The sequence below is a fragment of the Salvelinus sp. IW2-2015 genome, linkage group LG10, assembly GCF_002910315.2.
Source record: "Salvelinus sp. IW2-2015 linkage group LG10, ASM291031v2, whole genome shotgun sequence".
NCBI classification, from domain to species: Eukaryota; Metazoa; Chordata; class Actinopteri; order Salmoniformes; family Salmonidae; genus Salvelinus; species Salvelinus sp. IW2-2015.
Genome location: NC_036850.1, coordinates 9,189,386 through 9,203,830, shown reverse-complemented (window position 1 = coordinate 9,203,830; position 14,445 = coordinate 9,189,386). Strand labels below are relative to the sequence as shown.

Sequence of the window (14,445 nt, the reverse complement as noted above, 5' to 3'; positions counted from 1 at the left end):
ACCAAAAAAGAAACTACTTCCTGAACYGATTTTTCTCAGGTTTTCGCCTGCCAAATCAGTTCTGTTATTACTCACAGACACTATTTTAACAGTTTTGGAAACTTTAGAGTGTTTTCTATCCAACTCTACCAGTTATATGCATATCATATCTTCTGGGCCCGAGTAGCAGGCAGTTTAATTTGGGCATGCTTTTCATCCAAAATTCCAAATGTTGCCCCCTACCCTAGAGAAGTTAAGTGTCTCTGTCCCTCTCTCTCTGCCCCCCTCTCCATGTCTTTCGTAACAAGCATTCATATGGTTGTCAGTCCACTAGGGACCTGTTTTTAACGTTTTAAGTGTGTATCTTCATCCTGTGTTATCATTTAATTAGCTGGTACATGTAAATAAATAATTAAGCCAATTTTTGTAGTACTGAATCATAAGTAAGGCTCATGTTTTTGCAGATGCAGGAGGTTACGACTGTTCAGAATGATGATATGATACGTGGTATGATTAATAACTTGACTGTTTATAGATGTGATAGGTAAAGACCTTCTAGAGTTTAATTAGGGAGATGGTAACTCTTTAAAGAACCGTTCTCGTGGTTCCCCAGATCCTAATGAGTTAATTGTTTCATGATTCATTTAAATCGGGTAACAATTAAACCTATTTAGGTAATTAGATAAATAAGTCTTCAGATTAATGTTAGTCAAGTCAAGGCTGTCATACAGACAGTCACAGTCCCACTAACTAAACCACTGAAACACTACAGCACTACTCCATCCTCAGAGGTATAGAATTCATTCTGTTTGCGTTGAAGAGCTGTCTGAAATATACACAACCTACACTGACTGTACAAAACATTAAAAACACCTTCCTAATAGTGAGTTGCACACACCTCTTTTGCCCTCAGAACAGCCTCACTTCGTCAAGGCATGGACTCTACAAGGTGTCGAAAGCGTTCCACAGGGATGCTGGCCCATGTTGACTCCAATGCTTCCCACAGCTGTGTCAAGCTGGCTGGATGTCCTTTAGGTGGTGGACCATTCTTGATACACACAGGAAACTGTTGAGTGTGAAAAACCCAGCAGCATTGCAGTTCTTGACACAATCAAACCTGGCACCTACTACCATACCCTTTTCAAAGGTACTTCAATCTTTGGTCTTGCCCATTCACCCTCTGAATGGCACACATACACAATCCATGCCTCAATTATCTAAAGGCTTAAAAATCCTTTGTTAACCTGGCTCCTCACCTTCATCTACACTGATTGAAGTGGATTTAACAGGTGACATCAATAAGGGATCATAGCTTTCACCTGGATTCACCTGGTTAGTCTATGTCAACGGTCTCAAACTCATTCCACGGAGGTCCGAGTGTCTACAGGTTTGAGTTTTTTCCTTTCAATTAAGACCTAGACAACCAGGTTGAGGGCAGTTCCTTACTAATTAGTGACCTCAATTCATCAATCAAGTACAAGGGTGGAAAGAAAACCCACAGACACTTGGCCCTCTGTGGAATGAGTTCGACACATGTGGTCTATGTCATGGAAAGAGTTGTTCCTAATGTTTTGTACACTCAGTGTATTAGATCAGTGAAGATCCAACATCATGATAATCAATTTGGGAAAAGCATGAGGGAATATACGACAATGCATGTGTGAGTGTGGACGTGTTTTAGTATTCTTGTAGTGAGTGCTATAAACAAACAAAACAAACATTTGACCACCTGGGGAAATTGTATTAGTCCCCACGAGGTCAAATGCTATTTCTAAGGGGTTTAAGGTTAGAATTAGTGTTAGAATTACATTAAGGGTTAGTAGCTCAGGTTAGGAGCTAGGGTTAAGGTTAGGTTTTTGGGTTAGGGAGTACAGGTTAGGTTAATGGTTAGGGAAAATAGGAATTTGAATGGGATTGAATTGTGTCCCCACAAGGTTAGCTGTACAAGACTGTGTGTATTTGTGTGTGTTTGGAAACAGTGGGTGAGAGAGTGAGTGACTTGTGTGTAGCCAGCAGAGCAGAAACCTCCATCTGGGAGAAGTGTGATGAAGTAATCAAGTGCATGTTGTATGATGCAGAGAAGCACACTCCATACTGCGGGCACAGTGGAAGAGCCCAAAGAGGAGGTACCCAAACTACCAATCTAACTCCCATTGAACCTAACACAAACAAACTATTGCATTAAAAAAACTGGTGTCCCTATAGGATGACAAACCATGTTACACTGAACAAAAATATAAATCGCAACATGCTAAAAAACTTTAATGAGCAAGCCTTCCTTCATGACCAGGCCTCTGTAAATTGGTAGAGAATCAGCTTGATCCCCTCTGTCGAAGACGCTTGGACCTTCTTTTTTGATATAGTCAGTGGTATTGTTAAATACCATAAAGAAAATGAGAATAAAAAACAGGTTCAGCCACTGGATTGACCATGATCTTGCAGAGTTACTCCACCTCAAGAATTGCATTTGGCAAAAGGCTCGGCACACGCATTCTCAGGCTGACTGGCTCTCGTTCAGGATAATGAGAAATAAGTGCACTCAGGCTATCCGGAAGGCCAAAGTTAGTTACTTGAAGGAGAAGTTCTCTCTGTGTGGGTCTAACTTCAACAAGTTCTGGAAAATGGTTAAACGGTTCAAGACCTGTAGAATAAACCCTCCTCCTCACAGCTGCCCATGTCCCTTAAAGTTGATGATGTGGTTGTTACTGACAAGAAGCACATGGCTGAGCTCTTTAACTTCTTGACGCTAAGGGTCAGATTTTTTTATTTTTTTATTTTTTAAATAACGTTCCCAAGGTAAACGGACTATTTCTCAGGTCCAGATCGTAGAATATGCATATAATTTACAGATTAGGATAGAAAACACTCCAAAGTTTCCAAAAGTGTCAAAATATTGTCTGTGAGTATAACAAAACTGATTCTGCAGGCGAAAACCTGAGAAAATATAACCCGGACGTGATATTTAAAAAGAAGAATCTGTGTTTCCTGGCCAGTCTTTCTTCCATTTAAAGGGGTATCAACCAGATTCCTTTTCCAATGGCTTCCTCAGGCTGTGACCAGGCTTTAGACATAGTTTCAGAGGAAGATTTTCAAAAGTAAGTGATTAATTTAGTCGCTATTTGTGATTTTGTGAAGCCTGTGCTGGTTGAAAAATATGTTGATGTGGGGCGCCATCCTCAGACAATCGCATGGTATGCTTTCACTGTAAAGCCTATTGTAAACCGGACAACGCAGTTATATTAACAAGAATTTAAGCTTTTAAATGATATAAGATACTTGTATGTTCATGAATGTTTAATATTACGATTATTTATTTGAATTGCGCACCCTCCAATTTCACCGGATGTTGTTGACAAAAACAGCATGATCATTACACAAGTGTACCTTATGCTGGGGACAATAAAAGGCCACTCTAAAATGTGCAGTTTTGTGACAACACAATGCCACAAATGTCTCAAGTTGAGGGAGCGTGCAATTGGTATGCTGACTGCAAGAAGGTTCACCAGAGCTGTTGCCAGAGAATTCAATGTTCATTTCTCTACCAAAAGCCGCCTCCAAAGTAGTTTTAGWGAATTTGGCAGTATGTCCAACCGGCCTCACAACCACACACCACATGTATGGCATTGTGTGGGCGAGCGGTTTGCTGATGTCAACGTTGTGAACAGAGTGCCCCATGGTGGCGGTGGGGTTATGGTATGGGCAGGCATAAGCTATGGACAAACATTCTACGTTCCAGTTCCCGCCAATATTCAGCAATTTTGCACAGCCATTGAAGAGGAGTGGGACAACATTCCACAAGCAACAGCCTGATCAACTCTATGCAAAGGAGATGTGTTGCGCTGCATGAGGCAAATGGCTGTCACACCAGATACTGACTGGTTTTCTGATCCACGTCCCTACCTTTTTTTAAAGGTATCTGTGAGCAACAGATCTGTATTCCCAGTCATGTGAAATCCATAGATTAGGGCGTAATGAATTTATTTCAATTGACTGATTTCCTTATATGAACTGTAACTCTGTAAAATCTTCAAAATTGTTGCATGTTGCGTTTATAATTTTACCGCTAAACTAATGAAGCAACAACGAATCTTCAACTGCTAAGGGCCTGAAATGCATATTTTTTGATTGACACCTTCTCAGATGAGTCAATAAAAGCCTGAGGCTGATGGCTCTGGCATAGAGTGTTGCTCATTCAATTAAAACATGATAATACTATTTGAAAAGGTCAAATGTCAATCTCTTTGGCAGGAAATAGGTTGGAGACTGCCGTGCTTAAACACTGTGTGCCATGGCGCCTCAAACGAGCCCCCGAGCAGCTATTACCATTCATCACAGCCACTCTGCAGGGACGAGACCGTCGCAACGTTTTTCCCTATTCCTCGTTACATAGGAACTTGTTTGTTTTGACTTCCAGTTTCCAACACGACAKATTGATTGGTTCCCAGAAACAAAATGGCTTTTTGGGCTCATCTTAAAATTCAAATATACATTTATTCTGTAACGATAGGAAGTGTGTGGGCAGGCAGGACTTTCATCCATAACCCAGCTAGAAATAACAAGCGAATGGGAGCGAAAGAATAGAAGAGAAAAAAAAGAGATTGTGAGAGAGAGAACGAGAGAGAGAGTGGGAGGCACATTAAACTGGCCAAACATTTGGCAAGCAGAGTCTGTTCGCGCACAGAGTACACCCAACCAATGAACACCAATGCGGCACGCAACCGCAGACAATTACAAACTAATGTCAAGATGTATGAAAATGTAGGCTAGATCTACACAATGTCACAAATACAGGCCATTACCGGGTCTTGGGATGAAACCGGTTCATCTGTTTTGATGGTATTTCTACAGTACTACATACCAACAACATGGTTTGTAGTTACTGACAAGAGAGTCCGTATTAATCGTCACCATCAAATCAAATCAAATTTTATTAGTCACATACACATGGTTAGCAGATGTTAATGCGAGTGTAGCGAAATGCTTGTGCTTCTAGTTCCGACAATGCAGTAATAACAACAAGTAATCTAACCTAACAATTCCACAACTACTACCTTATACACACAAGTGTAAAGGGATAAAGAATATGTACATAAAGATATATGAATGAGTTGATGGTACGAACGGCATAGGCAAGATGCAGTAGATGGTATAGAGTACGGTATATACATATGAGATGAGTACTGTAGGGTATGTTAAACATAAAGTGGCATAGTTTAAAGTGGCTAGTGGTACATGTATTACATAAAGATGCAAGATGCAGTAGATGATATAGAGTACAGTATATACATATACATATGAGATGGGTAATGTAGGGTATGTAAACATTATATTAAGTGGCATTGTTTTAAAGTGGCTAGTGGTAAATTTTTACATAATTTCCATCAATTCCATTTTTAAAGTGGCTGGAGTTGAGTCAGTATGTTGGCAGCGGCCGCTAAATGTTAGTGGTGGCTGTTTAACAGTCTGATGGCCTTGAGATAGAAGCTGTTTTTCAGTCTCTCGGTCCCTGCTTTGATGCACCTGTACTGACCTCGCCTTCTGGATGATAGCGGGGTGAACAGGCAGTGGCTTGGGTGGTTGTTGTCCTTGATGATCTTTATGGCCTTCCTGTGACATCGGGTGGTGTAGGTGTCCTGGAGGGCAGGTAGTTTGCCCCCGGTGATGCGTTCTGCAGACTCACTACCCTCTGGAGAGCCTTACGGTTGTGGGCGGAGCAGTTGCCGTACCAGGCGGTGATACAGCCCGACAGGATGCTTCGATTGTGCATCTGTAGAAGTTTGTGAGTGCTTTTGGTGACAAGCCGAATTCTTCAGCCTCCTGAGGTTGAAGAGGCGCTGCTGCGCCTTCTTCACAACGCTGTCTGTGTGGGTGGACCAATTCAGTTTGTCCGTGATGTGTACACCGAGGAACTTAAAACTTTCCACCTTCTCCCTACTGACCCGTCGATGTGGATAGGGGGGTGCTCCCTCTGCTGTTTCCTGAAGTCCACAATCATCTCCTTTGTTTTGTTGACGTTGAGTGTGAGGTTATTTTCCTGACACCACACTCCGAGGGCCTCACCTCCTCCCTGTAGGCCGTCTCGTCGTTGTTGGTAATCAAGCCTACCACTGTAGTGTCATCCGCAAACTTGATGATTGAGTTGGAGGCGTGCATGGCCACGCAGTCGTGGGTGAACAGGGATACAGGAGAGGGCTCAGAACGCACCCTTGTGGGGCCCCAGTGTTGAGGATCAGCGGGGTGGAGATGTTGTTACCTACCCTCACCACCTGGGGGCGGCCCGTCAGAAGTCCAGGACCCAGTTGCACAGGGCGGGGTCGAGACCCAGGGTCTCGAGCTTGATGACGAGTTTGGAGGTACTATGGTGTTAAATGCTGAGCTGTAGTCGATGAACAGCATTCTCACATAGGTATTCCTCTTGTCCAGATGGGTTAGGGCAGTGTGCAGTGTGGTTGCGATTGCGTCGTCTGTGGACCTATTGGGTCGGTAAGCAAATTGGAGTGGTCTAGGGTGTCCGGTAGGGGGAGGTGATATGGTCCTTGACTAGTCTCTCAAAGCACTTCATGATGACGGAAGTGAGTGCTACGGGGCGGTAGTCGTTTAGCTCAGTTACCTTAGCTTTTTTGGGAACAGGAACAATGGTGCCCTCTTGAAGCATGTGGGAACAGCAGACTGGGATAAGGATTGATTGAATATGTCCGTAAACACACCAGCCAGCTGTCTGCGCATGCTCTGAGGACGCGGCTGGGAATGCCATCTGGGCCTGCAGCCTTTGCGAGGTTAACACGTTTAAATGTTTTACTCACCTCGGCTGCAGTGAAGGAGAGCCCGCAGGTTTTGGTAGCGGGCCGTGTCAGTGGCACTGTATTGTCCTCAAAGCGGGCAAAAAAGTTATTTAGCCTGTCTGGGAGCAAGACATCCTGGTCCGCGACGGGGCTGGTTTTCTTTTTGTAATCCGTGATAGACTGTAGACCCTGCCACATACCTCTTGTGTCTGAGCTGTTGAATTGCGACTCTATTTTGTCTCTGTACTGGGACCATCGTCAAATCATCACAGCCATCTTCTGTCCATGTGCCTCATCTGGTTTTAAACTATCACCCTGGATTGGTCAGGTATGATGGTTGGTACAGGGCTTAATATGTGATTCAATTCCATGGCTCAAAGACATGGGCTTGGTGGAATTAGAATAGGCCTCCCAGGATGAAGGTGACCCAAAGAGAAGAAGGATTTAAGCTGCCAGAGAGATTCGACTGACCCTCCACCGGAAATTAAGGTGCACATGTTCGAGTATGTGTGTGTGTGTGTGTGTGTGTTTCACCAATGTCCCAGAAATGTTCCACATCTTCCTTACTTTGTCTTTGTCTATTATGAAGTCACACAGAAGGAAGAGAACAATCGGCATTAAAAGGCCTAGCTTTGGCCCTGTCCTGACTGATATCTTATCTCAATCTACGGGCTGCTGATAACCCACACATCCTCTTCCTGCTGTCTGTCCTCTCTGACCGTGCCACCTCATCCCAGGGTCAGGAGCGTTTTAAAGACTGCTGCTAACTTTGGCTCTTATCGGTCATGTCCCCACGCTGAAGTGTGACCTGGGGCTTTCACTTCATCACTGAACATTCATTCCTCTAATCGATTTAAATCGAAAGCCATTCAAGGTTAGAATTACATGTTTTATATGGATATTGACACATAATATTGGCCTTCAACGTACAATCATACTGTCTGCACACTAATCTAATCCAAAAAGCATTTTGGGTCAGTGAACATAAAATAGATAATTGAAAGTCGTGGCGATTACTATTCTTATTCTTATCTAACCTAGCATGAGACCTCTCCCCTAATACATTTTTCCTATGGGTCAGTGTGCCACTCACCTCCCGCTAGTATTGCGCAGGATGACCAGGGCGTCAGGGAAGCCGTCCATGTTGTAGTCTCCCAGGTGCAGGGTGATGGGGTTGTGGAGCTCCCCAGCAGGAGGGGTGGTCTGGGGGGGCACGAAGCCCCAGAGAGTCTCCCTCCACTGGAAATCTGTCAGGACTGGCACCCACTGCAACAGGAGAGAAAACAATGACGCTGGTTCAGCTCATTGATGATATACTACACCGGAATGAGACTCGGAGCGAAAAGAAAATGAAACAACATTGACTATTATTAACTGCTGGTCTATTTAGCAGAACTGACATCGCGGTGAGAGCGGGCTCAGTAGGGTTGCTGAATCACCGCCATTACTGCCACAAGTCAAAAGATAGAAATGAGTGCTAGGGCAGAGGGCATTTCTTCCTTCCTGTTCCCAGCAATAAAACAGTTATTTTCCATCAGAACATATTTTGTATTTGAAAAGAGCTGCAGAAATTAGATATATCACTGTGAAACCCACTGTGACTGTGTGGCCCATCCTTGACCTCCCTTGATTATACAGTACCATGATAAATATTGCAGTGAAAGAGATATATATATATATATATATATACATACATACATACATACACACACACACACACACACACACACAAGACGCCCCGCATAGCTCTATCAACACATATTCCACCCTTGACAGCTCAACTGAGTAGTCAATAAACCCTGGGAGCCTATTTCTCTCTGACAGTGACTGATGTTCATCATAATAGAATGTGAATGTACAAAAATCATACTAACTACTGTGGGTAAATTCACATTAAATTATATTTACGAAAACGTACGCACTCACGACTGTAAGTCGCTAAGGATAAAGAGCGCCTGCTAAATGACTAAAATGCAAATATTGAATTAGTCACTGAACACATAACGAATAGTGAATCAAATCCAAGTAAGATTCCGTAATAGAGTGTGGCATCCACTGCTAAAAATGGCAAGTCTCACAGAGCGACATCCTCAGATACCATCATTAGGAACCGTTTTCTGAATGGACGGATGTGAATACGAGAACTACACAAAGAGCTTTAAAAAGAGAGGGCAGCGGGGATAGGACCTATTCTTTATGCAGCTGAACGCCTCTCTCTGTTTTCCCCTCGTCTCCACAAGGCCCACCTATTATTGGAAAGCGCTGGGGAGGCGGGAATGCAGATGCCATGGGTTTAAATATTCATGAATGTTAAACAGGAAAAGCCAGGTGCATCTCTGCACATTATATCCGCCAGAGGAAGCGCCACGCGGGTAGCGGTAATGGCTGCTAATATGGCTGTTCTCCCTCTCTGAATACATAAACACAGTCAACATATTGACAGACGGAGAAAAGAGCAGCAGGATGAGAGAAGAGAGAGTCGAGGTCATAAGAAAGTGTCTCGGAGGAAAGTCCTGTGTGAGTATTTACAGGGGATAGACCTCGGCAATGTATCAGTACCACATAGGCTCTGATGTATAACCCTGTTGATTTGGCGCCGCTACAAGATAGGGCAGGGGAAGACGGTGTGATACGTATGGCTGCACCAGGAGGGAATGCGTTAGGGATGAGGGACGCGTGGGAGAGGCAAGTGGTTTGTCTGGACAGTGTGGGTGAAACAATTGTGAGTATGTGTATGATCTATGTACAAATTGTGCAGGGTGCTGGGGGTGAAATGGCATCTCCATCTTAGGGCACTTGGCCAGAAAGCCCGTCATACAATCCCACCCAGGTGATTGAAGTCCCAGTGAGACGAGCTCAGACCCATGTCTTTAGCAAACCTGGGTGGGGAGTTAATTTTTTTTTAGTGATGCGTCATTGGCTGCAGAGGTTGATTGGCCGCTGCCCTGTCACAGGGACTGCTGACAAAGATAACTTTAAATAAATGTGAAAGGTTATGGGTGTTTGGAAGAATGACAGGAAGTGAATGAGCTTAAATGACGACTTCCTTCAAGTGATATTAACATGACGGGTCATGACGAAGTTGAATGATCATTCAGCTTGCGTGTGATGAATACTGACTGGTTTTAATGAGTTTCATGATTGGCTAGGATTATCTAAATACAGTAGAAGTTATGACTGAAACAGCCATGTAAATAAGTCCTAATGATTTGTTTTGGCCAGGTTACATAGAAATTGTGTATTTGAGCTAATTAGTACGCGGTAACAAACGCTGCACCGTTAAATGAAACTGCTGAGCCCACGCACGCACATCCAGTGTCTCACTTCTATAAGTGCTCCCAAAAGCACTCTGAAAGCACAACACATTTTTAGAGCTTAACTGCCACTTAGCAACAAACAAACAGAAACTATGCTAATGGTAACTTGGGATGAAGCTCACCTTGGACACAGCAGTGCACAGATAACCTTGTAGCACTCAATTGTGCCACAAAATGGATTAAGCTGGGTCACTGGCGAGTGGATCCTCAACCGTTGAGTCTGATAATAAAAAGAGGAACTTCTCTGCATCTTGGCTAGGAGTGCTGCTTCACCGTCAGCTCTACTCACAGCTGGTCTACACCGGGGAGCAGAAGTCTATCATCAGCATTGTGCTGACTGGCACTTTACATGGTTCATTAGACCTCAACGCTTTCTACTGTACATGCAAATCCTCCCCATTGATTCATAGACATACTTATGAGAGGGGTGATGGAGAAAGAAACGCAGAGAGAGGACAAGCGATAGAGCGAGAGAGACAGAGAGCGAAGACTATGAGTACGTTGACTAAAGGAATTTCAGACACTTTTTCAATGGAAGACATCCAGACAAAGTTTATAAATAACCGTAAGGAGCTGCCAGGCAGCCTGGGTGCCAGCTGGTCAGTCGTACTGTGAGGCAGTGGGTGACTCTAGGAGCTGAACAAACCCAAACCATCCCTACCAGGCTGGCAGCCAGCATACCAGACTAACATACTTTCCTGCACAACAATCCCACTAGATTGCTGAAGACGTATACAACACATCAGCACATCATATTCCAGGCCTGCGGCTTGATGAGTCCTGCTTTCTGTTTCCTTTCTAATGCCAATTTTAGGAGGGAGAAAGAAGAGGAGAGAGAGAGGAGAAGGAGGGGAAGAGAGGCAGAGGATGTGTTCAGAATACCAACAGGAGGACTGACTGAGCCTCCCAGTGGCAAGGCAGTCTGCTGAGCTGAAGCCTGCTGTAACTGTTCCAGAGCTGCCTACAGAGGCGTGACTGACTGGGGGGGAAACAGGGAGGGGTGGCGGGTTGCTGGTCCTGGATTTGACAGGAGAAGTGCGGCCATTGTCCCAGTGTCTTTACAGAGATCTCTCTCTGCCACTTTGCCATAGGTCTGATCCCTCCTGGAAGAGAAAGTAGATTTATGATGCATGTCGGAGGGAAGGGAGGGGCAGTGCTCCTCTGACGGATGGAGACAATCATCCTTCATTACGCTGCTGGATCATGGCTCCATCTCCATTCACATGCGTCAGTCTCTAGGCCTCCACTTCAGTGTCTCAGGTTTGTGCATAGACACACAGAGGAGCCAGTGCCTAGTCGTACACGGTGTGTGTCCATCTTTCAGGTACCCACAAGCTAACATAGAAAAAAAAGACATGTTCTGGTCTTCAAGGTAAAGACCACTTCTCTGCATCGGGCCCATTTAAAAAGGCACATCACATGCTCTCGTCTGTACCGTGAATGACAGAGGAGCAGAGGAGAGGAGAGATGTGATGGTGGAGATGAGGAATTGTACATTTTTGCTGCAGGTGTTTGGAGGGGAGAGATCTAGGTCCGGTTTGATCTGACGGGATGTTATAAAAACACACATAAGGTGTTCTCCTTGCATCTCCCGATCCTCACCGCTCCTGATTGGGTTGATCAGCCTGAGCAGAACGCAGAGGATCAACCCATAGCTTAATCAAGCAGGAACCAGAAAAGGCGAGGCAATCACTGTCATCCTAGACAACCAGCCTCTCAGTAATTAACTGACTCCGTTAGGGATTTCCATTTATTTAAAATGTTTTGTTGCTATTATTATTATTATTTCCTGGTCATTAGGGGAAACACACCAACCATGTATTTGCCTTTGTTGTGCCACTCAAGCAAAAACATAGTAATGTCCCCACAAACAGATACTTTTCCCATACACAGCAGTTTGGGATGTTTCGAATTCATTTACTGACTAAAATCAGAAAATATTGTTTATGTCAGGCAGTGAGTGACTACCAGATACATCACAACGACTCAAAAAGGTGTGTTCTTCTGAACATCAGGCCGACTAGACATCCTCAATCGAGGCCAACACCCAAAGAGGAGCAAGAGACAGACCACCTTGTAAGAGATGTGGGTAAAGTAAACATTCCAAAGTAAAATATGACGCGCAACACATTGAGTGCATGCTGATGGCATCAGTATTATTATTATTTTACAGCAGGTGCAGTGTGTGGAAGAGGAGATCATGCATGATTACCCAGGTAATATGAGTGGTACAGTCAGCGAGGCCTGCATTAATAGACTCATAAGGTCACAAAACCTTGAGATAATTTGAAGGTCAGGCAGAGAAGCAAAGCACATTTTAATAATGAGGTGAGCATGAAGCCTAACATACAACAGTATGTTATTTAAATGAAGTTGTTGAACACTACTTATGTGTGTGTAATCACTCAGAGGTCACCAATTTTTCAATTTTTATATAGTGCCCTTAAACAACTCACTTAAATTCTGAAATTCATTGGATCAAAAAGTAAATGGATTAAACATATATCACTGGAAGAGGTGACAGTGCAGGGACATAAATACACGATCTTATTAAATCTGAAAAATATGGCGTTTTCTCCTCCAATGTAATTCAAAATGTTTGATGGTGAGAGGGAAGCGACAGGCATAACAAATGTAATTTGATCAACCCCAGATAAATCTCAGCGCACAACGCAGCACACACACACACACTTCTCGTCGTCACATTGTTTACTAAAGCGAAAAAGGCTACAATGTTAGCAGTTTCGCACTCCTATCGATTCACCACTGCGGGAACAGCGGCTCATTAGGCCAATAAATTAAAATTTCAGAAGCCATGGGGAACGGCAGACGAGGTGCCATTATATCCATAGAGAACACAGGCGTCGCCGCGGACAACATGATAAAAACATGCTTCTAATGAACGCCTTGCTTTATGATCCGCTGTGAAAAAACTATTTTGTTCTTTCAATTCCCATGGAGAGCAGCCTATTATTATAATTTATACCACATTATTGTTGAATACTCATTTCTGATTGGCTAGCTAAAATAATTTTAGAGTTGGCGTTAAAACCAGATATGGGACAGTTGTAAATATATAGAACACCTATGAAGTACTTCCAACAACAAGCGCCTTTTTACCTTTCTAAAGCACTGCACCATGCAGACCGTACTTGCTACAATGTAACAAAGTCAAATCAACAACTACACAAACGGAAATGGGATACATTCTAAACGCAGGTCCAATGAGGAAAAACGTAGCTAACTAGGATTCATTTGTTTTTGCAGCATCTGATGACCTAACGTGGTGAGTGAGTACGGTGCGCGCAATAGTTCGATTAAAGCGTTTACATGCTTTGCCAAAATAACAATTTCCCTAATAATCCTGTTTACATTGACACATCTGAAATCAGGCTACCTGATGGCACTCTGATAAACTCCAATGAAAATAAACGCCCTACCATAGTGACCATGTTATTTTTGGTAAGCATATCTGTTCCTGAGTTTGAATGTGGAAAGTACTTCTATGACGTATACATTGGTCGCATTCCAAACACTTAAAAGACACCCTATCCCCTCAGCCCTCAAATTAAGTGGACACTACCGATGACGTCTCAAGAGTATTCACTTGCAGGGCAAGGGGCGAAGGAGAAAGGAATGATTTTTAAATGGCACGCCCTTGCCGGAAATTCGTCACTCCTTCATCCCGCGATGATTGTGTTTTCTGCCACAGGTAGCTTCTGTGCACTTTATATGTGCTTCAGTCAATTATGATTGCATGTCTACCTATATTAACTATATAATTATTAATATACACCTACTGTATGATAGCTAGCAAATTAATTAGCTAACTAAAGTTAGCCTGGAACTTATGAAGGAAAATGTTTTATTTCTACAATTTCCAAAAGCTAACCAAACAAAAACATCATTACTTTTATCAGAGGTGTTTGTGCCGTCATGTGCATTAGTAGCACAATTTCTAACCTTTTTAACCTTTTTAATTTCTAACACTTATCCATATTGACGTTGAGGTTTTAAGTTTCGGCTGACTTGTCTTAGCGGATGTAGAATCATCGCAAATTGAATTATGGGGCATTTCAAACTCCATCAAAACGAGGGCCGAGGGGCTTAATGTTGCGAAATTCCCTTGTTTGGACCGACGTCCAAGATGGTGACCTGAATTCTCCCAAAGGCATAAGTGGACGAGGGTGTTTTTTCATGCGTTTGAAACGCAGCCATTCAGTTGTTCCGAACTCACTTCACTCGCGCTAAAGAGGGAGGTTCGCTCGGCTGGTGATAGCACATGTGCATAAAATACACTACTGGAAAGCCAATTAAGGTTACATGTCCTAATAATGACTGCTCAGAAAACTTTTCTCCCCAATTTT

General features: G+C 43.4%; 1 protein-coding gene across 1 annotated transcript in view; it reads right to left on the bottom strand.

The window, feature by feature from the left end:
- The window catches only part of itfg1 (integrin alpha FG-GAP repeat containing 1), a 132,259-nt gene that overhangs the window by 83,296 nt on the left and 34,518 nt on the right, over window positions 1-14,445 (bottom strand). The window contains 1 exon segment of the mRNA XM_070445376.1: window positions 7,855-8,027. Within this exon segment, the coding sequence (XP_070301477.1) occupies window positions 7,855-8,027 (173 nt within the window).